Source organism: Amphibalanus amphitrite, unplaced genomic scaffold, assembly GCF_019059575.1.
Source record: "Amphibalanus amphitrite isolate SeventyFive unplaced genomic scaffold, NRLGWU_Aamphi_draft 000042F_arrow, whole genome shotgun sequence".
NCBI lineage: Eukaryota > Metazoa > Arthropoda > Thecostraca > Balanomorpha > Balanidae > Amphibalanus > Amphibalanus amphitrite.
Window position 1 is genome coordinate 949446 of NW_024881538.1, and position 27346 is coordinate 976791.

General features: G+C 48.9%; 1 protein-coding gene across 1 annotated transcript in view; it reads right to left on the bottom strand.

Annotated features, from left to right (window-relative positions):
* Window positions 1-26541, bottom strand: part of LOC122376514 (extended synaptotagmin-2-like) — a 54193-nt gene extending 27652 nt beyond the window's left edge. The window contains exons 1-15 of the mRNA XM_043356410.1: window positions 26522-26541; window positions 20607-20884; window positions 20166-20207; window positions 13757-13897; window positions 13285-13428; window positions 11590-11735; window positions 11126-11246; window positions 10581-10751; window positions 7421-7512; window positions 5987-6035; window positions 5605-5694; window positions 5164-5259; window positions 4705-4866; window positions 2136-2288; window positions 883-985 (exon numbers count right to left, since the gene is read on the bottom strand). Of these exons, the coding sequence (XP_043212345.1) occupies window positions 883-985; window positions 2136-2288; window positions 4705-4866; window positions 5164-5259; window positions 5605-5694; window positions 5987-6035; window positions 7421-7512; window positions 10581-10751; window positions 11126-11246; window positions 11590-11735; window positions 13285-13428; window positions 13757-13897; window positions 20166-20207; window positions 20607-20855 (1759 nt within the window). The 5' untranslated portion in view covers window positions 20856-20884; window positions 26522-26541. The remainder of the gene's footprint in view (window positions 1-882; window positions 986-2135; window positions 2289-4704; window positions 4867-5163; window positions 5260-5604; window positions 5695-5986; window positions 6036-7420; window positions 7513-10580; window positions 10752-11125; window positions 11247-11589; window positions 11736-13284; window positions 13429-13756; window positions 13898-20165; window positions 20208-20606; window positions 20885-26521) is intronic.
* Between the last annotated feature and the right edge of the window lie 805 nt (window positions 26542-27346).

The following is a 27346-nucleotide window of genomic DNA, read 5'->3' on the forward strand; positions in this document are numbered from 1 at the left end:
TATTTTTGCATAAAATGGGTATCGATTCGATGCAGCTCGTCACGGGGAGTCTAATGGTGGTCTTCGTTTTGCTCTACGAGTTCTAGAATTGCCAAAAATTGAGTTTGAAAATTTGACGTCATCATTTTTGAACAGTTTTTTTTCGCTATAACTTGGCCAAAAAACGAGGTATCGATCTGAAATTTGGTATGTAGATAGAAGACGGTAGGCACTATCACATATATTCCGGTTTTTTCGAAACTCAAAAAACTTTTTGGATTTTTTGGCGAATATATCCAAAAAAATGCTTTTTTGATTTTTGGGGGTCAAAACTCACAAATTTCAAAAATTCGAGATAGCAGTTTTGTAGCCCTGTCAATTCTACACCTTTTATGTCTTGATCATTTTTCTGTATCTTCAAAGCTGTAGTCCTGACAGGTCTTCTCGCGAAGGTCTTTTTTCGGTCGAAAATGACAGAACATGACGTCACTCTGACGTCATTTGTGGCCAACCTATCATAGCCTCTGGAAAAATTTTTGGTCACAATGGTAAAATTGATGCCCGGAGGGGTCCTGAAAGTTTGGTGGCGATATCTCCAGCCGTTTAGGAGATATCGACCGAAAAGGACAGCGGGGGCCGTTTCGGCCCCCCCCCCCCCTACGGGGCGCGAGTTAAGACGACGAAGATATAGCCTGAAGTACCTACACTAAATTTTCTAGGTGCAAAACCTACCGCTAAAACCCGCGACACCTGTACTTCGGGTGAAAGCCAGAATTAACTAAGGCTTTCCGAAGTCAAATTTCCCAAAGCGCAGCATGCATCAGTGTGGTAACACCATGTGCTCCCGTGTGCGTCCGAACAGTCAAATATCAGTGTACCTAAGCCCCCCCCCCCCCTACTGACCTGCCGTGGTGGTGGACGCCGGTGCCAGGGGCGTCTCCTTCACGGCTGACGGCAGGCTGGCATCCGGGTCGGTCTTGGCCGCCACCTTGTCGTGGGTCAGAATCTGTAGACACACGAGTCAAAAGAAGAGCACGTTAGTTACGCAGCCGGAGACATATGTACATGAATAGAGGCAGGAGTGAAGGAACGTCTGCTATTTACTGTGTAGTCATTTGTTTGTACTTCATGTCTACCTTAGAGCGAAGTTTATACTCGGTCTATATACTCGCTATCGCTCCAAAGACACCGCTGTAGAGCGGTCAGTCTATAGCAAACATGTTAATTCGTGTAAGCTCTCAAAGAGCCGCAGTCAGCACGCCAGCTCTCTATGGGAACAGAGCTGGTGCTGGCGGTCTGTTCATTAGCAGGCGTCACACGAAGTCGGGCCGGTCGGGTCGCACCGGGTTCTTTGTGTTCCCACTGCCGAGATATCGCTGATTGGTCCCGCCTGTCTCCGACACCGGTGGTGGGAACACACGGTGTGTGATTGGTGGGGTCGGTGCTGTGCTCATCACCGGGGGCTGGAGACGGTCGGAGACAGACAGTACCAGGGGATACTGGTCCGTGGAGCCGGGAGTGACCGTGAGGGGAGCGGCGCGGGATCGTGGGACCGGGTCAGCGCTTAGCGACTGACCGGCGGGGACAACGTAGGCCTGGGAGTCTAGCTTTTGCAGCCGGCATCTCAACATATAACAACACCCCCTGCATTTAACTGAACAACGCAGTTCGAATCGCCGAACAGATAGAAAATAGATCGGTATGGATCATGGATCAGTGAAGACACCGAACAGTAGCATCAAAAAACAAAAGTACAATTACTATTTTTCCATTTTTGAAACGTTTTGGAAAACATCCCAATGCTCGTAAGAACTTTTTTAACGTCAACGTAGGGGAGTGGAGGAAAATTCGTGCATCTACGAATGCATTCCTCTAAGTAAATCGTATTTCAGAGCTGGTCATTTCGTGAATCTTCAAGCCTCAAATAGCAACCAATGTCCCGTATCGTGACACACTCATTTCTAAACATCTGCCCACTGCGACTGCATTTTCCCCGATCACGGGTGTTGTGTAGTCTCTTTGTATCTCGGTACACACCCTTGAGACCAGGAATATCCAGGATTACGACTAACAGCACGCTACGCAGCCGGAAAACACACTCAGCAGCAGCAACAGTGCCCCATCAGAGGCAGCAGCGGCCAGCGAGCCCCACCTACCCTGAGCTGAGCCGACAGGATGATCTTGGAGACGGGTCCCGAGTCCTTCAGCTGGTAGGGCGTCTCGTGCACCTGCAGGTCTTGCTCCCGCAGCAGGTCCTTGACCTCGAGCTGTAGATGTCCCAGACGGCGGTCCGTGGTGCTGTCCACGATCTGGGTAGAGGGGAGACGGCGCGGTGGTTAGAAACTGGAAACAAACCTCGAGCTAAAACAGACGAGACATAGCGTCAAAAGTAGACCACAAAACACATCAAGACACTGCGATTGGGGGGTAGTACACCAAGTGACCAGTTTTCATAAAAAGCTCCACAATCAGACAGACGTCTAGACATAACACGAGAAAAACCAATTCCCATTCACCTACGCTTTTAAAAAATTGCGCAGGGTATATGACCCATGAAACTTGGTACAGCTTGCGAAATTGCATAAAATATTAACTGTCCCAGCGTTCCGGTACGGGCAAACCGGACCAAATATAGCACCTATCCCACTAACTCGTAGTTCGTACAGACAACATGGACCACAGACAACTCAGTTGTCTGGCCGAAATGTCACGCGGCCGGGCCTGTTAGCGCGCGCCCGACCATCCGCCATTACGGCGATTGTTTGTCGGCTGGCGCAGCGGAGCCCCGGCTCCCTGCACGCCAACGCCCTCGGAGGGCGGCCAAACAGGGCGGTTACCGGCGGCTCGCCCACGCTCGGCGCCCGATAGGGTCCCGAGACAGTCGGAGAGGAATGGCAACAGGAACGGAGACCGAGATCAGGGTAAACAGACGACGAGCGCCGTCCCCAAAGAGTCGCTTTGTTTGACGCAAACAATACGAAATCCAGGCCTTGTGAATTTTTAGGGACGCAGAAGCGTAAAGGTAGATTAGTAAAAAAAGTCGGAATACCAGCATACGCACACCGTCCATGCTTATTGTTATTCGAGACACCGTTGGCATTTTTGCAATTGACGCCTTTGTGATAAGGCTTTCCCTTTGGCGACAGAGTTAATAAAAATAAACATCAATCAATGTTTGATTCCGTTGAAAACCAAATATATACTGCGACATCATTCAGCAAACGCTCTAATGGTAGCGCGGTAGTCCTCGAGGAGTGTGGGGAGGGGAGGGGAGGGGGGAGCTACTCAGCGGCTACCGCTTGACTCGCGAATGTATTTATTGGCCTGTCACAGAAACTTGACCTCACGTGACCGACCAACGCTAATGTTTTCCCCAGGAATTGCCAGCAGTTGTGATACACAGTTAGCACGCAATCCCCAGGAACGCTCCAGGCATGTAAGAAATCAATTAAAGAATTAAAGAAACCACAAAACGACGCATAAATCGCATTAGGATATTGGAAAGCGCTCCATCACACAAGAAAAATGCATTAGAAGAACCGTACCTGGCATCGTGATACTTAATTGTTCCCCTGGGAAACAGACATTTACGTTACCCGCTGATGGATGAGGGGGATAAATCACCAGCCGGCCCACAGAGGCCCAATAACGTTCAACGCTATTGTTCCACGAACTAAACCCCAACTCATCCATCTTTAACTGTATCCACAGCGGGTAGCTAGAATTAAGTAAAGATGTATGGAACAGAAACCGCTCTCCCACTATTCCCAGCACAGCCCTGCTGATCCGATTTCTAACAGAAGACGTTAGTCGCCGGTCGCTCGTTGGTTCTTTCCTTCAGACGAATTATATGTATAATATCAGCATGCATACCGTTAGTTACAGTGCCCGTGCATCAATCACATTTTGACAAGGCGGGTGGCCTATGTTAGACCGTTGAAGTCATAATGCCTCTTTCTGTTTGTTCATAAATGTCTGTTTCCTTGGGTCTTGGAAACATCTCGTGAAATGTACCAACTCCACTACGGCTATTTTTCATAGTTTTGAGTTCGTAAGCGGCAAAGAAATTGCAAAGTAAACACATTTCTACTCATTACAGCGATACCATCTTGGTTACTTGCGATCAAAAGTACGTCCAATTATAATTTGTGTCCAGAAATCGCGAATGGGTGTCCGACTAAGCTCAGAGCCCATTCGTCTGTTCAGTGTTTAACTCTTCGTCCTGCTTCCAAGCCCGACACCAGGGAGAGACAATTATTGTGTTCACATGGCACCTGTGTAGAACGGCCTTTGGAGTTTGACATTTATTGATTTACTTGTTGTGTTGGGTTAGGCCCTTTCGGTCTGACAAGACCATTTCAGAACCGGGAGGATGATAGGATATAGGGGGAGACATTGGTATGGGCAGGCACCCTAGTGAGTCACCGGGGCTAAGCCCGTCCGAATGGACAGGCCGACCAGCCCCCCAAGCACTCACTGCACCCGGCTACGGGTGTGCTCCCTCGGGAGCAGCGGTGCCGCTCCATGAGGGAGCAGCCAGCATGAGATAAAGTTGCCTGTCCAGCCCGGAGAAGAGATTCAGCGGCGTGGAGAAGGATTTGTATATCCTGAGGATGGAAACGACGGAACGGGTGAGAAAAGATGGCACAGTCCACGTGAGCTCACCCTCCTTCGTTTATAATCCAACCCTCCAGCCCCCTCCCAGGGCCCTGGGACACCCCTTACCTCCAGGGTCAGCGACTGTGTGAGCGGGTTGGAGACGGGGAAGCTGAAGCCCTCCTCCCAGACTGGGTCCAGCGTGCGGTACTTGCAGCCGGTGGCCTCCTTGGTGTTACCCAGAGCCAGCCGCACCAGAGGACTGGGCTCGGCCGCCGCCCGAGACGCCATCTGTCGACGGGTGATAGCAGGTCAGTTTCAGCAGCCCATCGCAACGGCGAGAAGGGACAATGGCTAGTGGCTACGACAACTTATCTCCCGTGTCCAGGCATCTACCTGCCCTCTGATCGAGCTTCTACATTCTGTTTGGGAGTTCCGTATCTCTGACCCTTCATCTGTGGCGGCGTTAGCGACTGGCGAATCCACTAATAAGCAGAATGATATCCTTGTCAAGGAGCCCAAGGTGCCCCGATATCTCGTCTCTGGACTCCGCATGTCACACCAAGACTGGTATGTACGTTCTCTCACCGGCAGTTTGGTGGCCGAGTCGATGAAGACGGTGAGCACTGCCGAGTGCAGACCGGAGTGGTCGAACGCCGACAGATCCTCGATCTCATTCAGTTGCTGAAATATAAGACGATACTCACATCACAGCACGAACACACAACGGGAACAACTAACGGCAGTGCGGCGCAACTCACAACAGTCACTGTGATTACGATACTGTCACCAGTCATCAGCTCGATAAAGCCGTATTCAACTATCATCAACTTAAAGGAGACACTACAGTCCTATCTGGCTATGTTCTTGACAGACTTAGCTCACTATCCGGAGTAAAACAGTAGCTCCTCTGACGCCTCTAGACCCATCTTTGATTTTGAAGTGTTCTGCACCTCTGCCTTCGTCAGGGTTCACCCTTCTTATTATGACCGGGGTAGAACACCAGCCAGGAGCCCCGCTGGCGCCTACCTCTTTGATGTTGGCCACGTCAGTGGAGAGATTCAACCAGTCCAGTTTCAGGTGGATCCGACCACTGCGAGCCTGCTCCAGAGGCACCCACTGTGGACACACGGGAGCACATTAGGGTTACAGGAGAACATATTCTGACCACAGGAGCCCACCGAGAACACTTAAATACACAACAGCCAACAGGAACACCCATTTAGAAAATAAAATGATGGCATGGTTAATATGAGTTTCAACCTAACTTCATTTTTGGTTTAGAAACAGCCTAACTATGATGACGTTCGTAAAGCTCTCTGGATTATCCCTTAGCCCTAGCCGCTCTACCATCGATTCCACACCCGACGAGCCTCCCACCACCGATCCACCGCTCCGCCCGGGTACTCACGATATCTTGGGAGCCAGCGGCCACTACCTCAGCTACGTCCAGGCTACATCTGAGGACGCCGTCAGAGGGAGGGGGAGGGGATCAGCATGACACAAGGCGGATCACTTATGCTGCTGAGCAAGGCTGAATGATGTTAGCTATCAAAGTTCTTGAAATCAAGAAATATTAAGAGATGCCGACACTGGTTTAAATCAGCAGGTCTTGCTAAAGAACAACGATAGTATCCGGTCGACCAAAATGTTCAATAGAATGGCACGTCCATTTCTAAGACAATAACTGGTGTAATCACTTATTCGCGTTTAAAACCAATACCAAATTCATGCCAAAAATAAATAGGGGAAGACGAAAAAAGTTATTCACGCCCCATCATGCTCATATGTATTCATTTGCAGTGCCTCGGTGTATGGTTTCTGGTGTTGACGTAAGCTTTAATATCAGCGAGCAATGTAAGGTCAGTAACGACTTACGATCACAAAAATAGAATAGCATCCCAAAACAAGACAAAAAAAAAAAAAACATACACTACACAATTGCCTAACAGAAGTTAACTTTGTTACATACATGTTAAACGTGAGTTTAGCAGCACTAGCAAGAAGCACGTAATTTCAACTTTGAAATAAACCCACTCGATACCTTACTACGTAAGTTGCGCTGGTTCCAGCACGGGACTACCTACGAAGCTTAATTGGCACTAAGCTATCCCCGAGATCAGAGCTGATGTTCAGCCATGCAACCCGACGATGGAAGTGAGGTCAGTGGAAGCCAAAGGTGAGCAGGGGAAGGAGGGACACAACGGTCGGGCAGGAACGCCCGTGTCTGGCTGGTGGGCTGAAGCAGAGCGAAATTAGGTGAGCAGCGCAGGGCCAGTGACGTGGTGAGTATTATATAGCAGAGGTGCTCGGCGTCTTTACACAATAGGTGAATGTGGCTCCAAATAGCGAGATAACTCAGAGGAATCGTTATTGCTGAGGGACATGCTGATGTTCAATGCCCATATCGCCATTTGGGTAAAGACACAAAGGTCATCTGGGTACTCAAAACACAGCTCAACATATTTCCCAAGCGAAACCCAAGACGGCTCTACATTCTGCCTTGAGCGCAACACAACCCAAATGAAGCTATTTACAATGCACTTGTGCGCCAGCATCAGCAGCGCATAGCACGCTACATACACGTAAACAAGACGGCCGACTCTATGACCTGTAAACTCAGGTGCGGCCATTCCTGTTAGGGTGAGGGTTAAGGGATGTGCAGTCGGGTCACTCCACAGCACAACAGGGCGCCGGGTGAGACCGGTCTCTCGGTCACCCGGACAGACTCTACGCAGGACAGACGGAGCTACGCCCCCGCGTGGCGGGGCGGGGTCGGACGGCCACACAGACACAGACAGAAGCGAGCCACTCGTGCGGGAGCCCCGCTGGCCGCTGCCGCTACCTGCCCAGGAAATCGTCCTTGTCCAGACTACTGGCGTCCCAGTCCCAGAGGTCGATGCGGGCCCGCAGGCCGTCGGGCCGCATCAGAGAGACCTACGAGCGGGAGCATGGTTAAATGGGAAAACACCGAGCGCGGATAATAGGAAAGATGCGGAGAAGCGCCCGTCAGGATCAAGCACCTGCTAAATAAGACAGGGTGACCATGATCTACGACCACCTACTAGATGGCTGACTGTACAATTTAAGCCTCCCCCAGTCAGTCAAACAGCGGGACACTGGGCAAGAGAGGGGCACCACAGAGTCGACCGGGCTCTGCCTGCTTTGATCGTACGAGCGCATCTGTCTACCCGTCACTGTAAGGAAGGTTGGATTTGAGGGGTTGGCACTTTATTCACGTGTGTTGCCAGAGTCTGTGGAGATGGGAGGGGAGGGGGGGGCACACCTCTGCGGTTTTTCCTTTTAATCATTCTGTGCCGTGCCAGACAAGTGTACAAACACACAGCGGCGACCACAGGTGGCTTGTCTGACAGTGGCCTGATCCAATCCGATCCCCGTACCCATGGCTAAGGCATGGGGAACGACTGACACATATGCCTAAAGAAAACAGTCACAGGAAAGGAGGAATATGAAAGTGTCCCGGAAACAGCCACAAAATAAAACAAATATCAAACTAAGCGTGCAAATAAAACCGAATGATGGGTCCGGTAACACCATTCTGACGTTCCCCGCCCATTTTCAATCGTAAGCCCATCAGAGTTTGGTAGCCCACACCGCACCACACGTCACTCTCACGCTCCACCGCATCACACTACACGTGGAAGCATATACTCGTACTCAGGTCACAAAAAAAACGAAAGAAAGAGCAAAACCTCAATCTCTTCTCATGAAAACCAAACGACAAAATACTGATGAAAAAGTAACCTGGCTTCGAAACTGTAAAACACTTCACTTCGAGTACAAACCACATCAGAACATCAAAGAACGTTCTCCTCCAAATAAACAGGAATAAACACCGAAAACCTAGAGAAAAACCGAAACCCATTATGTCAAAGTAATGATACACTCCAATAAAACAGACCCGATTAGAAGCAGCCAACACCTCGTGCGCTATAATTCTGTCGTGACAGTCAAATCGAGCCCCCGTACTATCCAGACAGCAAAACCGAGCTCCCGCAATCAGTCCTTGCGCGGAGCAGCCGCCATGCCGGTCTGAACAGGCCTAACGTTACCTTCCCAGGTCATCATCGTCTCCGGGCCCCATGTCGTAATCGTTGACATCCACGATCAAACGCATTCCGAATACCTCTTCCAGAGGACTCTGTGTCCGGCACATACACACCGGCGTCAGATGGATGGGCACGGACAGAGAGAAGGGCACGGGAACGGACAGGAGGAAGGCAATGGCACGGACAGGAAGAAAGGCACGGTCTTGGGAGACACGGGCTAGGGCACGGACACGGGCCAGATTGACACGGCATCGGGCGCAAGATAAAGACTCGGACACGGACACGAAGTTGGACACTGACACAGACACGGAGGTAGACACGACCTCGAACATGTACGGCCTCGGACACAAAACCGCAAAGACGAAACATTGGGCTCGGGCATCAATGGTTTTCTTATACGATTGGGAGGATTCTCCCGCCTGCATTTTACCAGCACCTAAAAGTCCCCGTACTTGTTAGCTCCGTTAAATCTTCGTCCAGGTAACAATTGGTTATCTCCCGCGCGTGTTAGCAGCTGGGAGAGCATTCAGCATTGTGCCGAGTGACCCATCCACCTCTGTGGTCCACCAGTCCACTGACCGCCCAAACTCCCCAGCCTACGACGCTTGGCATGAGTGTGCGACTATGTACACTATACAGCAACCGGTCATCTCTGGTGAGCGAGTTAGCGTTTTTACAGCAGAGAAAACCTCCACCGACAGGCGGCGGCGCCCCTCTGCGACCGCCCCCATCCACAGCGCGGCCCCCAGAGGTGACGGGAGGGAGGAGCGAGTTAGTATCAGCCAGGCGCAGTTCAGCAGCAGCAGCTAGCGGCGACAGCGGGCGGCTGGGTACCGTCTCACCTGCCCAGCTTGTCGTCCTTGTTTCCCGGGTCATCGGCATCAAACAACTCGAGCCAGAGGCGCGGCCCGACTGCCTCCAGCAGAGGGAACTGGGCGCACCGGGCCGCGGTCGGTTAGCTGGGCTCTCGGCGGCCGACGGGACCGCGGGAACGGCGCACACACGGCACACACGGCACGCCGAGACATTACAGAGACGGCGGCCAAGCAGCATTTGATTGGCTCGGTTGGGCGCACAAACAGTATGCAAAACGCAAAAAGGGCTTTAACAAAACATTGCCAGCGAAAAATGGCGACACTACGCTACGAGTAGGCTACGTTTGTTCAGGGAGAAGCGGAGCCGGGGTACTGTTCCTTTTGCTTGTTAAAATCCACGCAACACCCTTAAAGGTAAGTAACTTATAGCATAACTAGGGAACGACCAGCGCCTTTGGAGCACAACGCAACGTGCCCCCCCCCCCCCCCATGATACACCCTGCCTTGAATTAGTTTCGGTCTCATGCCCCGCAATGAAGACCGACCAAACGTAAACCTAAAATGATCCTCCATTGGTCCACTTCCACTAATTACATATTGGGTTAAAAAGTTATAACGCAGGATACTACGATAAACTAGGAGGTAACAACACAACACCATTACACTGATAGCAGTCTTTATCAGCACCGGGGTCTGATCAGTTAAGACAAGGGAACCGCCCTGCCCACGCGTGTAACAGTAGATCGCCTGAATATTGTAAGCCAAAAAGACAGATTAAGACAACGCGGAAGCTGTAAATCATCTGCTATCTACGTGTGCCCTGACAGCACTGATAGCACCATACGCCCTCATATCAGACTATTCAACAGAGCAGTCACGCAGGCGGGAACGACGGTGGATGGGGCCGGAATACGAGGCGGTCGTACCATAGTCTGATTGGCGTTCCGAGTCTAGCAACGAGAATCCATCCCCGTCTGTCCTGTAAGCTAAATTGCACACATGACACGGTGGCACATCCCGCAAGACTGAGCATATGCGACATTTTCTCTGTGTTGCTTAGCGAGACTGACTTTCTCCTTCCATTCATTACTGCTCTTCCCATCCGCCTCTCGGTTCTTACCTCGCAGACGTAGTTCCAGACAGGATCCACGGTGTCTTGGATGTACTTTGTCTTGAACTGCTTGGAGCCGATGTAGATGAGCGCGTACGGGTCGGAGCGGCCCTGACCGAACACGTTCCGGTCCTTCTTCATCAGATCTCGGCCCTCGATCAGGCGGACGCGCAGCACACCCTGTAGGATACAGACAGTGTCAGTATGACGTCAGTTGGATATAGTCGCCCTCTACAGGTCAGTGGGGCACAAGCAGTCCTCTATTGGTCAGCCGGCCATGGGCGGGACCGGCCTCTTCACTGTGCGCTAAGAGAACAGCAATTATGTACGCCCTACGCCTCCAGTAATCTACACTCCACCAGCGCTCCAATGGCAACTGCGTACAGGAAGCCCTAATAAATTATCACCATCCTCGTAATTACTCTCACAACGCTACAATGACTCAGCAAACGAGGCTAACATCAGTATCACTAGCACTTCAGTACTGTATGACGTGGCCGGTTACGACACCGAGCTAGCCTGTCGCTACCCGACGCGGCGGCACAACCACCGACCTTGGGCTGCGAGGCGGTCACCAGCTTGGTGGGGATCTGGTCGGACAGCACGATCGGCCACTTGTTGGGAAGCACCATCATCGAGCCGATCGTGTCCAGAATGACGTTACGGATGATTCCGCTGCCGGGATGAGGCAGGAGCGTGATTTTCATACGCATCACACAGCCCCCAGTGCAGGCTACGGAACAGCATACCAGCACACAGTCACAAGTAGAAACATGGAAAACGGAAGATGAAAGAGATTTTGAAAAGGTAAGATAATTTGCCAAAACAAAGTGATACCATAAAAGTGAAGCACATGATATCTCTGAATCATGAAATATTGAAGGGACTTCAACGGAACAATCCTAATGTATCATTGATCGACTTATGGTATGATATCTAAGAGCCCGACATTATTACTATCTCAGACTGTCCACATCCATGAGCCGCAGTTTTGCGTGCCATTGAGGTGTCCCATTACCTGAGGCCGGGCATGTCGAGCACGTCTGCCACGCCGAGCATGTTGAAGTCGATGTCCGGGTTGTTGAGGAAGAACACCTGCATGCCGCCGATGAGCGGCATCGTCTTGATGAGTGGCTTGTAGACGATACGCATCACGCCGTGCAGCTGGGGAGCACGGCGCCGGTCAGTCGGCGGCAGGCACGCGGGTCAGTTAGCAGCCGAGTACAGCGTCATGTACGATAAAATCGGAGGGCAGCGGCTCTCGAGTCAGCCGTCAAGTCGAAAAAGCCTGGTCATCATGTTGTAACGTTGTGAACATTTTCCGCAACCAATAACATTCCATCAAACTACTGCACTTTCTCATTTGAAAGCATTGCTTTAACCCGCGCCCTGCTGGGGGGGGGGGGGGGGGTGTTTGAACACCCCCCCCCCTTGTGGTTTTTCGCGAATATCTCAAAAACGTTATCATACATCAATTCTACGCATGTTGTGAAAATTCCAGACCAAGGTCATTCAAGGTCAGGTCATCAGGTCACTTGAAGTGACCTCACCTCATAAAAAGTTTCAATGTCTGTCATAGCTACACCGAGTGACCGATCACTTTGAAACTATCAGCGATTGCTAACAGCAATAGCATGTACAAAATGTATATCTCAGAATTTTGATATCGATGACCTAAGGTCAGGTCAATTTTGCGACCTCCCCATTATAAGTCAATGGGAGAAAATTGAAATGCGCCTCTTTTGGACGAAAGACATTATAAACACTCCCAAACACTGAATTACAAGTGGTTTAGACACACTGAACATGAAAATGGTGTCCGTGACCCCTGTTTATGCCCTGAGGTCATCTTAGGTCACGAATGGTATCTAACAGTTTTTCGTAAATAACTTTTGATACAGGCATGCTAGAGCGATGAAAACGCCTTAGATGTGTTCAGCTCGACAATACGGATCGACTGATATGCAACATGACCCTATCCGGTCAGGTCATGACCTTGACCTAAGGTCAAATTTTCAAGTTGACCTTTCAAGGTCAAGTTATAGTTCATTCGATGCGTCTTGACGAGAGGAACACGATGCCGGTAAAAGTAAGCTCGTACAAGGCTTGGGTCAAAAGTTATTGCAGAAAAACTGTTTCCGAAAAAATCGGCTATTTTTGCAGTTTTTGCCCCCTGCAGGCAAAACCGTTGACGTTAGGTCAAATCTGAGACAATTACTCAGAAAGGGCGTTAATAGGGCTATCGAATGCGCTTTTCCGCGGCGCTGTAGCTCTATTGGTTTCCGAGTTATGCGTTGACTTCTTGGAAATTGTCGACATTCGACCTGGAAATCGGCGAAATTTTGCCTTCAATGACCTCTGGTGACCTGACCTTTGACCTGACCAAAAAATTGACCGAAGTGATTTCGTCACTATTTTTGACGCTCTTTCGAACGCCGCCTTCCGCGTATCGCTACGTGGCCCAGGAGCCGAGTTAGAAGGGGGGTGTTCAAACACCCTGCTGGCCCCCCCCCCTGCTGGGGGGGGGGGCCCCCCAGCAGGGCGTGGAAATCCAGGACCCCCAGCCGGGCGCGGGTTAATGAATCAGACCAGTCAGAGAAGGGAAGAAACTATTTATCAAGACATGCGATAAGCACAAGAGTTAAGACATGAAAAATCGCTGAGGTATCCCAACTGTGTGGATCCCCGTCCCCCGACCTCCCCAGCCACTGACCGTGAAGTCCTTGATGCCGGCCGACATCCTGCTGAAGCTGCACTCGATCCTGCAGTCGCCAGCGTAGAAGATCTCCACGTCCATGATGATCTCCGAGCGCTGAATGTTGTCCGTGTACACCTTGACGCCACCGACCCGCGGCGCCTGCCGAAACGAGCGGCGTTATTCTTTTAAAAGGGCAAGGGCTATTCTTATCGGTATTATCACGCTTATTGTCATTCCACAGTGGGCGTCACAGTCACAAAGGGAACAACCACTAGTGAGATCACGACACGCCTACCGTTTGCCAACTCAACGCCTGTGTCGGTGGCAGGTTACCGACAGGAACTCATCAGAAGTCTACTGTTGGTCACGCATAATTATCCCAGGGACACGTTAACTTTATTTGAATCGTGGGATATAACGTGCCTTAGTGTAATCGTTAGGGAAAGTCCATTGTGTAGGTCAGGCCCCGCAGAATTACCGAACTTACTATATCACCAAGGAATATTTTATCGAATTTGAAGTTGTTGAGTTTGTAGCCGGCCATGGTGTTGCGCAGGCTCTCTTCCCACTGTGTCTTCAGCAGATCCTTCACATAGTCGCCCACAAATGGCCACATCTGCTTCAGCATCTGAAAGTGACAACAAAATGTGACGCCGCTGCGCGCTCTATGCAGTGGCGGCGGAAGCAGGGGGGCAAGGGGGGCAGCTGCACCCTAAAGCTATGGAAAGGGGCGCCTCGAAAATCTGTAGAGGAGGAAGAGGTGCGGCAGCCATAAAGCTGAGCAGTGCGACACCGCAACTGATAAAGGCAGTGACTTGTGACACGAAGAGGGTGGCAATGACGTGGGAAAAGTATCTTTTAATATGCTGAAGAGTGGAGGGCATCCTTATCTGAAGCAAAGGCAGATGCTGCCGACCCTGTCGAATATAATCTTGCCAGGCGATAAAGGTTAGGAGGGCGCAGCCACTCGAGAAGCGCGCCATGCGGAAGAGGGGCGCCTGCATGCGAAAGAGGGGCGCGAGGTCCGAGATTGGGGCCTGTAAAATTGCACTGTCCGTATGGGCGGTTACATCCCTAGTGCTAGGGCGTATTTTGCGTTTTTTTTTTAACTGGGGAGAAGATTATGACCAGGAATAGCACTCTGCAACTTCTATGGGCGCCTGTATAGGGGCGAAACTGATTTTCCAGTGCAGGGACGGCCATCGGCATTGTGGGGCGGCATTCATTCCACTGGGGCGTCTGCCAGTGTTGAAGGGCGGTATTCATTTCAATGGGGCGCCCGTTGGTGTTGATGGGCGACATGTATCACCTGGGGCGCCTATCGGAGATTGGGGCGGCATTAATTTCACTGAGGCGCCTATCGGCGTTGACGGGTGGTATTTATTCATCCGGGGCGCTTATCGGTGGTATAGGCCGGCATTCGCTTCACTGAGGTGCCTATCGGTGTTTTAAGGCGGCAGTAAATCCACTGGTGTCTGGGGCGCCTACCGGCGTCGAAAGGCGTCATTCATAATTCATTTCACTGGGAGGCATATTGGTGTTGATGTGTAACATTCATTCTCCTAGGGGGCCCGGCAATGAGGGGGCGGCATTTATTCCGTTCCCCTGGGATGGGCCCCTATCGGTGTGGAGGCGTCGCCGTCGTATTAGTTTGAAATGGGGGCACTCTGGGTGGTAATAGATGCATTCATTTCACTGGGACACCTACCAGCGTTGATTGCCTGTATTCATTCATTTCGGGCTCCTATCGGTGTTGAAAGGCGGCATTTATTTCACTGGGGCGTCACAAACCTGCTACCCCACCATAAACCTCAGCCTATTCACTTCACGTTAGCAGTAACTAGAAGTCTCTTAGTCTCAGCATAGAGTCTCGGGTTCCGAAGGGCTGACGTGATACTGATGACACCACTGAATGCAATATGCAGTGCAGCCCAGGCGGCATGCTGCTTACCGGCCTGCAATTCTCTGTCACCGAGTTAGTGTTATGGATTCGGCGCCTTATTCACTAGTCCACACGAAGTATTGGAACCGTGGAACTCTTTTTGATATGCCTTATTCGGAGAATCTTATGATATGGTGATGAGGTTGTTTCTAAACGAACATTATGAAGGTTACATTTACGCTATGGAATGTACCTAACTATTTCTCGTTACATAAAAACTGTAATTCTGAACGTGTTAACAGGTACAACACATTGTCAAACGTCTCTTCACTGTTTGTGTTACGACAACCGTGTATGTACATGGTAAGGGGCGCCCAGCGGGAAGGGGCGCTTCAATATCGTTTGCACCCCTATCCTAGAATACCTTACGCCGCCACTGGCTCTATGTTAATTGCATTAATGGGTTAGAAGAACACAAAGTGATAGGTATGTTAACCCTCGCCCTGGCAGGGGGGGGGTCGATGCGACCCCCCCCCCCCTAAGGTTTTTCGAAGATAGCGTAAAAACGGCGGCGCGCAGCGCCGCCAAATTTGGCACAGCCTATGGGGCAACCTTTTTACATATGACCTGAAAATTTCAGGTCCGGGTGACCTTGGGTCAGGTCACCAGGCCAGAAAAACCGGTACAAGGTCATGGTCAAATTTCAATTTTCTTTTTGCACCTGTCCAATAGAGTGTATCGATAACCGAAATTTGCAAGGAAACTGGCATATTATTTGGCGCAAGGACATAAAAATAATATCTGGGCGCAACATTTTCCTCAAAACTCAAAATTGACTGACCCGGAACGGTTTTTGTAAACCCCATTCCAACTGCTGCGGACGTAGGATGAAGCTTTAGTTCTCCCCTTTTGACGCTAGATGGCAGTGATTTCAGAATGTCTCTAACTTAATTTCAGACATCTGTAAACGTAAAAAAGCCATTCGGATTAAATTATGCACATTTTTTTACATCATTGGTGTTGGTATATTGCTGTTTTTTCCATTGCAAGTGTTTTTCCATTGAAAACGCATAGCTTTCCACACATTATCACACATAACACAATACACATTACCTATGCATTAGCGCCCTGAGCTCTTAAACACGAACAAGTAAGTAGCAGATTAGGCAACTATTAGCAACTGAGCTCCTGCCGCATCGTACTTTAAGGACTACATATAGCCGGTACAATTGTGTTACCAGCGACCAAATGTCAAAGTGGACACTGGTCAGGTGCTCGGTACCTAACTGGTGACTGGTGAGCCAGTTTGCTTTCTGTCCTATCTTACGACTAATTCACCATCATCCTTGCTTGCACTTCTCCGTGTTCCGGATTAACGGTCCGCCTAGCAGACAACCGATGGAAGTCAGCTTCGGAGTGACCATTTCAACAAATGTATGCTCTAGTCTGTCCCGTTGTGACTTGCCGTCAAAACAGTATGTCCCGGCGCTGAAATGCCGTCCCAGCGGTACAGCGGACTAGTCGTCAGTGGTTGATTGAACCGATTGAGCCTTGGTTGATTGAACCTTACATTGCCCTCTCCCTCTCGTGTTTTATCATCCCAGCATAGCCTGACTCAGAGCATTGCAGCCATTATGGTGTCTTTTGACTGAGACGCTGCGGCACACAGCCGGTGCCCGATGGTCGACTTTATTCTGATATTGCCCTCTCCCCGCTAATTCATTTATTCATCATACCACGGCCCTAAAATGTTCTCGAATAGACTAACCCATAGGCTCTAACCAAGCATAACGAACAAACCCACTTAGCAGTCTCCGAACGTCTGCGGGTCTGCTGTTAAAATTAGTAGCCAGTAGGTGAAACCGAAACCGACGAGTGGCCACGTCAAGCGGTCCCTCAGTGCCCCAAAGGTGGTCACTTTCGGGGTAGAACTTGTCACAACTCAGCCTATCCTACCGGACTGCCGTGGGCTCCTCTCTTACCGCGTGGCGAAGACGGTGAATATCGTGCGCTGGTAGTATTACATACAGCTCGCATCCCAAATAAACAGTTACTGCCGGCGAAGGCCCAACCATTCACCGCACTATGGTGCAGGTCCGGTGACTTTCCCGCCGCCCGTGTCACCTCGACCAACGGCGGCGACAGTGCCATCACCGTCCCCTCGAGACCCGGCGCGCGGCCAGCGAGTGATGCCGTCTGTATTTGTTTGTTTGTTTGTTTTGTTGGGTTAGGCTCTTTCGGTCCGACAAGACCATTTCAGAGCCGGAAGGATGATAGGAATTAGGGGGTGACATTGGTCTGGGCAGGCACCCTAGTGAGTCACCGGGGCTGATCCCGTCCAGAGGACAGGCCACCCATCCCCAAAGTACTCACTGCACCCGGCTACGGGGTGTGCTCCCTCGGGAGCCGCGGTGCCGCTCCAAGGGAGCAGCCCGCATGAGATAAAGTTGCCTGTCCAGCCCGGAGGGGGTTTCGGTGTGGAGGAGAAGGATTTCAGTATCCTGAGGATGGAAGCACGGAACGGGTGCCGTCTGTACCGGAACAGCGCACTATCTGTACCCGAACAGGTGCGTATATGTAGGTGGAATAGGCATACTACCAAACTGAACTGCCGCATGCGAGAGACGGCTACAGTCAACCAGGACTCGTGAGTCTGCGGTGTTTTAATACAGGATCACATGCAAGAGCCCGGTCACCGGCACAGATTGACTGTCAACCAGTCCGTGATATGACCCCTGCTGTAGCTAGCTCACGTTCGGGCCCTGCTCGGCGCACTTGCCGAGGCCAATGACGAGACCGACTTTTACGTCGGTCCTTCTCCGCCGCGCCAACCGAGTTAATAAAATACCTTTCACCATTGCTTTCATACATAATCCAGAATCCTATTATTTGACTCATGTGCCGTACACACTTTGCCTCTGTTGCCGCTCAGCCGTTTCAAGCGTCACAGGCACTAAATGAAGAGCTCTTTGCTAACTGACGGTGAACTGGGCTGGTGCGCGATAGGCACTGGTGTACGCAATGCACTTTAGTTTTTAGGGTATTTCTATTACTTTGCTCAAAAGCAATGGCCATTTGTGACCCAGACAAACATACAGTGATCATAGAACAGGAGACATGAGAACAGCACGAAAACATAGCGTAGGAGAAAAGTGCATAGATGCGGTTTGATACTGTTAATGATAATGATACAGATATGGGCATTCAAAGTCCATTCAAGCCTTCCAACGCATGTAACGCTCTCCTATACACACCAAGGTATAAGATAGGTTTCGATCTGCCCCAGACAGAACAGGGCCTAGGCCGAGAGCCGAGAGCAAAACTAGGGCAAAATAGGCACATGTGTAGCTAAAACTCCACACTCCCTGTATGTTTTGTTATTTTGTACTATGAAGTATGTCAAAGGAACCTCTTAACTGTCGTTTGAAGTTGTTAAACTAGACGTCTGAAACAAATTATTATGGGCAATTAAGGAAAACAAACGCTATTGAGTGAGTAAGATCAGCATCAGACACCACAAACTGTGTTAAAACGCCATGCCGACGCTAGCGCCACCTACAATTCTAGATGTCGCTAGTAGGTTATCCCATAGGGGCCCGTGTTACGGCGAGATGGTCTCAAAGAAGTGGGCGCGGACCAGAGAATACTGACCGCAGGACATCGATTTTGTGTTTTTCTTACTTACAAATATATAGCGCCACTTTATCTGACAGTTTCCTCTCAATCTGGAATAAAAACCCTCAAATCGATACACTCTACTGTCCAACTCACAGTTTTGCACTGATTTCCTTCAAACTTTCAGGATGTGCTAAGTTCACCGAGTTGTATAACATATAGTTCGGGTTTTTTGAGGTCACTGACCTGAGGTCAGTTAGAGCTCATTACGTCGTAATGTTAAGCCTATGGGAAAATACTAAATTCGGAAAATACTGGAGATATCCGCTTCGTTCTATCACTTTTGTGCTTTGAAACCACAGTACTTAACAGCAGGTCACTTGGTGCTTCTTTGTTTGGTGTACTTATCCATGGGTCAGGTCAAATGAGGTCAACTGAGGTCAAATGACGTTTTTGCCAATAACTTGGCACATAATGACGCTAGAGCTTAAAAAATGGTATCATTGTGTTCCTGGTGATCAGCCGAATCGAATGATATGCGATATGATGCAATTTGGTTAACTTTAACTTAATTTAATAATTTAAGTTTACTTAAAATTTAAGAAAAACTTAAAGTACACTTAAGCAAGCTAAAAAGGATATCATTCGACGCGCCTTGACGTGCTGTGTTCACTGGTGCTTTTCTTTTTGCTCTATCTTAATTAGATCAAAAGTTATAAGCGAAAAACTTTTGACCTGTTTTTAGCGAAATTTTTGCATTTACTCCGGGGGGCCCACCTACCTACCAAATTTGGTGTTTCTAGGTGCCATAGGAGCCAATTGCGAGGGGGGGTCGCATCGACCCCCCCCCCCCCCTGCCAGGCCGTGTTATGAAAAATGCCCTGCCAGGGCGAGGGTTAACTTGCAGGAGTCCAGCCTTGACTGCACGTATTGAAGTATTTGGCATCGAAATACCATCGTAATACCTTGGTGTTGGCAAAAACAAACCAAAGTTTGCTTGTCATCGTCATGAGTCATATATCGATTGAATAAAATACAGAAAACACACAACGGCACCGGGCACATACATTCATTTAAGCCTGAAACAGACTCTTTCCGCAGTCAGGAAATCGCATGCGAGAGCCTATTCAAATACATGGAAGCACACTCGCATCAATCGCACGCACCTCCCGCAAGCGATTGATGCGAGAAGAATTATAATGTATTTGAATAGGCTCTCGCATGCGATTTCCTGAACGCGGAAAGAGTCTGTTTCAGCCTTAATAGGAACAGATGGAATGGATCAGCAAAATATGACATATCAATGCATTCGGTTGGTCAGATCGATAGAAATTCGAGCACACCGGTCGGTGGAACAGACAGAGGGGCACAGAGGGCGGCCGGCCGGCGCGGCACCCACCTTGTTGAGCCATTCGGCCCGCTCCACATCTGGGAAATGCACCTGTGGGGCACAGACAGGACGTAAAAACGACGCCCGGAACGGACCGACACAGTCCTCTCAGGGGCGAGGATATCGGTCAGCGGTGCATCGCCAAACGCGCCGAGTCAATGGACATACCAAATATTACAGAAAAGATTAGGAATGGTGCAACTAATACACTTTATCGGTCATTTATCTCAAGTTACAGCTAACGTCGATATCCCGCATGTTTTAGTCATGCTGTATAGATAAGCAAAGTTTAACCAAACAAGATGGGGTTGAGAGATGCCTTTATAATAAATTGGTAACGAATTTGAGGTTGGACGGTTGGACCCAGGCTCCGCATGCTTCCGTGAATGAAAACACTGGGTGATAAGACATATCACACCAATGCATGCCGACGAATAACGCGCTGCTCACCCAGGATGGCAGGTCCTGCAGTTTGGCCAGCGCCAGGTGCTCGCTGCTGAGCGCCATGGCGCGGTTCAGCTCGCGGCTGGTGGCCTTCTCGCGCCGCCACTTCTCTCTCATCACCGACAGGATGACGCCACCTACCAGCCAGGCTGGCGAAAAGCCCAAGTAGCCGACAGCGTACACGCCGATGATAGCGGCGGCGCGGCGCGCGAACATGCCCACCAGCTGGAGGGCCGAGCTGTCCGTGTCACTCATGGTGCCGGCAGGGGCTGGACCGGGGTCCTCTGTGGCAGGGGGAGTGGGTGAGCGGTCAGGCCGTGCTGTCACTCATGGCGGCAGTGGTCTCTGCTAGTGCTGGACCGGGCTCCTCTGAGACAACTGGGGAGGCGGGACAGTCAGCAGTCAGCGTGGGCGGTCGCCAGTCAGGCCAGTGTGGGTGAGCAGTCACCACTGTGCCCTACCTAATGATGGATCAGTCCAAAATTCAGTCTAGCCTTATGGCAGTCATACAGTGAGGTCAAGTGAAACTTGCTAATGTTTTGTGCAAAAAAGCATTGCAATGCATTGATGTGCGTTTCAAGCTGAGAATAGTGTGTTCTTTCCTTTCATGTCTTTATTTTATCAATTTCTCCAGTTTTTAGAGGGTGCAAAAGGAGGAACTCACCTGATCCTGTCTTCAATTCAACTTAACTAAGTTACTGGGAATTTTGATGATCATCTTATAAGATAAGGGTGGTTATCATCAAAGACACTGGACACCTTTATTATAGTTCATTTGTTTTAAATCTGAACCTCACTAGTCACTGTAAACATCTTTTTGAACACAGCATGAGAATTGCTAGCTGAATTACGGAGAAAACTAGTTAGCGCCCAGCGTATTGAAGATATCAATAATATTTTCCAGATAAGTTTTGAACACCGATGTTGTACTGTTATGTAAAATGACATGTGATGTATTAACTAGCTAATCTATAGCTCATGTTAAGTCAGGAGTTGTAAATACAGGTAAATACGAGCTGAGAGGCTGGGAAATAGGGGCCAGGAAAAAAAATTATAGGTTGTTCTTCAGTGAAATTCAATGTGCACCAACCAGTTTTCTCAGAAATTTAGCTAGCAATTCTTGTGCTGAATGTTCTTCTCTCTATATATTCTTCAATAGGTACCTTTGCCAGGAGTTCAAGAGGTTGAGATGATGAAAAGCTGACTAAAATTGGTCTTCGCTCTGTTGCTGTGAAAATGGATGCATGATTCAGATTAGGTAAATATTAATTGAACAGATTCAGTACTCAGTAGCTGAAGCGAAGACTGCCACAGGTGGTAAAACATATAAGTATCCCTCAAAACATCAACTGATCAACAGGATTAACTCCAAATCTTATTCTGGCAGTTCAAGTTGACGTCACCCAAGTATGACGCACACAGCACAGATCTATTCTGCAGGGACCCGAACAGCCCTCTGATTTCCCACATCACAACAAAACCAAGTGGAAAACCTGTAGGCATCCATGTTATAAATAAACATGTGCGGCAGTTGGCGCAGTAGTAGATTACGCTGGATCAATACCAGTCGGGGAAACTATGGTAAAATCTGCTATTTTTAGCAGTCTGCTATTTTTAGCAGAAATCTGCTAAAAATGGGTACGCATGTGACGTCATCGTACCCAAATATAGCAGATTTGGGTACGGCCCCATACTAAAGCAGATCTGCACCCTAATTGAAGCAAATGCGCATCAAATGCCTGGCAGATTCATGATGAGAATAGTGCTGAGAGTGTTCTCTGCTATTTTTGTTCAGATCCGACTATTTTCAAATTCATTATTTGAAAATAGTCGGATCTGAACAAAAATATCAGAGGACATTCTCAGCACTATTCTAATCATGAATCTGCCACGCATTTGATGCGCATTTGCTTCAATTAGGGTGCAGATCTGCTTTTGTCGGGGGCCGTACCCAAATCTGCTATATTTGGGTACGATGACGTCACATGCGTACCCATTTTTAGCAGATTTCTGCTAAAAATAGCAGACTGCTAAAAATAGCAGATTTTACCATAGTTTCCCCGACTGATACATGCACAGCCCACTCGGTATGTTGATGTGGCTCTCTCTATCGTCTGGAGGTTTCGAAAGATGCTCTCCAGAGATGGCGCTAGTAAATTTGGCTGACATGACGTCATGCTAAAAAGTGATGGATTTTGTGAGAGCAAATGTAATAAAAGTTGAAAATTTTGTACTTTTGCTTAATTAAGAAAAAATAAATATACAATTGTTCAAAACAGCGTTTTCCTCATTCATCCTTCATTGTTTTAAGAGGAATATAGACAGTTTAAATATTTTTTCTTGACCGCAATTCGCACACGCACTAAATTAAAAGCTGGAGTTTTGTGCGTTCGTAAATTGTGATTTGAGAAAATAAGTTGACAATTATCTTTTGCACTTTTGCTTTACAATCATTTTTCAATGCAGATGAATGCATAAATTATTCAAAAATAGGCATATCTTTGAAATATTATGATTTTCCACAAGCAAATTTTCCCAAAAACTTGAACTACTTACAACTGACGAACGCATCCAATAATCTGGATGTCTTAGGATGAGTTCGTCATTTTTTCCCAAGGAAATACGATACAGTTCAAGCTATTTTACCGATTTATTAGGGTACTTTTGCCAATGAATTAATAAATAAATGACAACAATTAATCTCATTATCAACCATACTCGGAAGCATTTTTTTCGCATAAGCGCGAACACATCCGCGCTTTCATGAAAAGTCACGCCTGTAGATGTCAGGACTGCTGCTTTATGTTTCGCAAGGTGGCGCAGCGCGCAGGGTACCGACTACCGAGGCTGAGGTCTCCAGACTCTCCACCACGATTTAACTTGGAAATGGCCGATGGGGAAGGTCTCACCCAAAAACGGACGCCCTTTTACACAGCTGCATAAAGAGAATGAATTATTGGCATAGCTGACCACACGTCCCCTCCCCCTCTCCGCCCCAGCTCAATAGGAAATATCGCCTATTTTCCTTAGTCAGTTATATTCTGACTAATTTCTCACTCTTCCCAGTAAACCTTAACATGCATGATGCAGATGTCCACTGCGTAAGTCGTGTGCTTCCGTATGTGTGCCAACTATATAGTGTTGCCTACACTCTACAGTACAGCCTACTGCTTCCCCATTGTCGTTATAATTGGTGATTCTCAGGTCAAAAGTTACACAGTGGTCTCAGAGAACAATCGTTTCAACAAATTAACGATTCAAACCATTGCATTCTACTTATATTCCGGTCAGTTCTGCTACTAAACGATTCCGGCAAAACACTCTTTAGGTTATGTATTAGCGAACCACCACACAAAATTCGCCCAATCAATGGTCAGTTATTACTGCTGGGCTGAACCGTCATACGCTATATAGCCTATTGCAGTCAATATTTTCAGAACGATACTGACTGACGAAACACAACGTATTCGCGGATTCGCACATACGTTGGCACCCAGGTGGCCTGTCAGCAGCCGCACAAATCCGCACAGCGCAGCCGGGATTTGACATTGAGATGGTACACCGTAAAGCATGCCTTTCCACACAGGCACAAGCACAGGGACACAAATTCTCAAAATCCAAACTTATTCCAATACTGGTCAATTGCGAATAGGCATAAAGTTTTGAGGTTTTCTCATGTTCATTCTTCTTTCACTAACACACGCGGCAGACTGCAGCAGCTGCAGAACATCTCACAGAGCTGCGCTGGATGCAGTCATGAGCTGGGACACGGTTTGTGACCAATGACCGATCGGGGGTGCCAGCCTCCTCCCGGCACGCGATGCACTGGCCGCCGCGCAGTCGATGTCGGGGCACCGCCGGCATTCGCCGACAGGGTTCCATCCGATTCGGTGTATTGGTGGCAGCCCGAACAGTGACCCACGCGAAGCTGGCGGACGTCGATGGCCGATGAGCGATGCCCTTCCGCGACCGGCGGTGGCAGTCGGTCCCACATCAAGAACAGATACCAGTCATGCGGTCAGTCGGCGACGGCGCTGTCGCGAGCCGATCTGATGGTCGCGCGGTGGGCGTCGCCGACGTCCACCGGGACCGTCGACTGGGGGAGCGCGGCCGCCTCTTGGCCGCCGCCTCTGGTCGGCGAGCTCGTTGCGCTGTGGGACGGCATCCACTGCAAGTCGTTCACTGTGAAGCGGTCGTTTGACCGGACCTGGCAGGCGGGGAAAGGGGGCCTCAGATGAAGTAAAACCATCCCTCAGGCCAGCTTGAACTGGCTCTCCACCTCACCATGTTAGATAAGCGGACACCCTCGTGATCATCGCAGCGATGATTGCCAATTGGTGTGTCATTATGGGAGAGGATGCCAGCCTCCTTTGCAAGATAGTCTGCCTTTAATATAGTGCAGCCCGACCCATTGCCTGTGGCGCAGACTGGGCTTGATAATGCAGTGCAGGACACACCAAACGTAAGCGGCCATCTGTACCCCCTGTGCAGTAGGGCTGACTCAAGAGCCCAGAGTTGCCCTCCCCCCACCATTCTGTGCACGTGATAACTGGATGGGACATGCCATGGTCAGCATCTGTTCAAAAGCTGCCCTAAGCATGTAAAGCTCCACTGGCATGCTCAAGCATGGTCACAGTCAGTTCTCACTTCTCAGTTGAACCTCCAATGGAAACCTATCACAAAGTAGAGATCAGGGCGCCTCTCACACTGCAGCACACTCAACGACTGAGGCACCATCTCATTCTCATCACTTGCAGGTGGTTCTTGCCAGGAGCAATGCCAGCCACGCACATCAGGTGATAACAGCAGTGTACAACTGCAATCTACAAGCATCCATGTTCTTTCTGGTTTTCTCCTGTTGAGATCCACTGCCATGCATGAACTTGATGGGCTTTTGTTGAGCTCCTCCCATGTGCAGACAGGTTTCTGCTGAAACAAAGCAAAGCAAATGTGATTAATAATGGCCCTGTTTCACCATCCAGACACTGTGTGCACTGGTAGCTACGGCATACCATAGCATCACTCAAATGACGTTGCATGTGATCTCTTAGTTTATGATCAATCGCGTTTGGAACAGAGTGAGAGGTTCTGAAAAACCGTACCAAGAACAGAGGTTTGAGTTCAAATACTGCTAGCATGCTGCTGGTGCTGGTACCGCAGCGTGCTAGCGTTCTGGGATGCTGTCATAGCTTAGCGTCACAGTGAAGTTTGTTGACACTGCCATGGAAACCCAATGCTCTGACACACGCAGCGCACTGCAGTGCTGAGCACTGCAGTGCGTGCTCTGCCGTGAAACACCACCCATGAACGTTGGTTGCATGACCAGGATGGAGCAGTGTGGCAGACAGTGATTTTAATTTTAATTGCACTTCCTAGAGATTAAAATGTTGTTGGTGAAATTGCTATTCATTATTCCTATAACCATTGTCTAAATTTCACATTTCAAGACAGCATCAGCATTGACATGTTATATAAAATAAGGTTTAGACTTCAGGTGGTCCCGGGTTCAGCTTAAGTAAAACAAGGGCAAAAAATTGTCAAAAAAAAATATTTAAAAAAAAATACCTGCCTTCATCAACACCTCATCTAATCTAACCTCATCCTCATCTAACAAGGCCCTAAAAGCAAAAACCGTTTGAATAACAATGTAATATTTTGCAGCCGCTGCACCATTACTGTCACGTACGCTATCCCTAGATTGGTTGCTGGTAAGTAGTGGTTGTCGTCATCAACTCGTCATGCAGCAGCTGATTGGGATGGGCGGGGCCTATTTTTATCCAGGCGATAGAGAGAGCCGTTGATGTAAGACTCTGCCACTTCCTCAAATCCGCTTCCCGTGCAAAGACTATCCCCTATAGCCTTGAAGTCTCCCACCATTTCTTACATGTATCTCGTTCCCACCCAAGATACCTATCTCTTTCCTCCTTGTCTCCCACCTTGCTCCCCCACCAACGCCCACGCACTCCTACCGCCCCACCCGTCCTACGGGACGACGGTGAAAACAGGGCGCCTGGGGCGATTTGATCAAGGTTCGTGAAATTTACACGTGACGTTTAGCACGTAGAAGGCCCACGAAGGGGGAGAATCTCCAAATGTCACGTGACTAATATACCCTCCGGCGCCCTGTTTTCACCGGCGTCCGTCCTACGCGATGTTTGCGCGATGTCAACAAATGCGACTCGACTGGTTTTTCGCTGTTCAAGGTCACACATTTATATCAGCAGAATTATTCATTTGGCAGCTTCTTAATGATTCTACCAAAGCAGGGGCATTCCACGTCAAATCGAACAAAAATCGGCTGTTTTGCACCTAACCATCAGCGATTTCATTATAAATTTGTGAGCGAGTTCCTGTGTCGCCCCGAACATTACATTGATGTTTTTTGCACATTCTGACCACAGGTCTTCTAAATATAGGGCATCGAATTTTTACAAAATGTTGCATCTTTATATTTTTGAACGACCATAACTTTGGTTGTACTTGTTTGATTTGAATGAAATAAACTTTACTGTTAAGGTAATTTCTTAAGCATTTGTTTAGAATTGTACCTACTTAAATAAATAACCTTGAAATTTGCTTAACTCTGTTCTTAAGCACAAAAATTGAAATAGCAAAAAACACGTCACCTTCGATTTGGCTAATTTTCATATCTTTTATTGCCTACCATATTCTTAACAACCTGTCAAAAAATTAGAATGGGCCATTCATAAGTTTTGAAGAAAATGGCACATATGCAAAGGCATGTT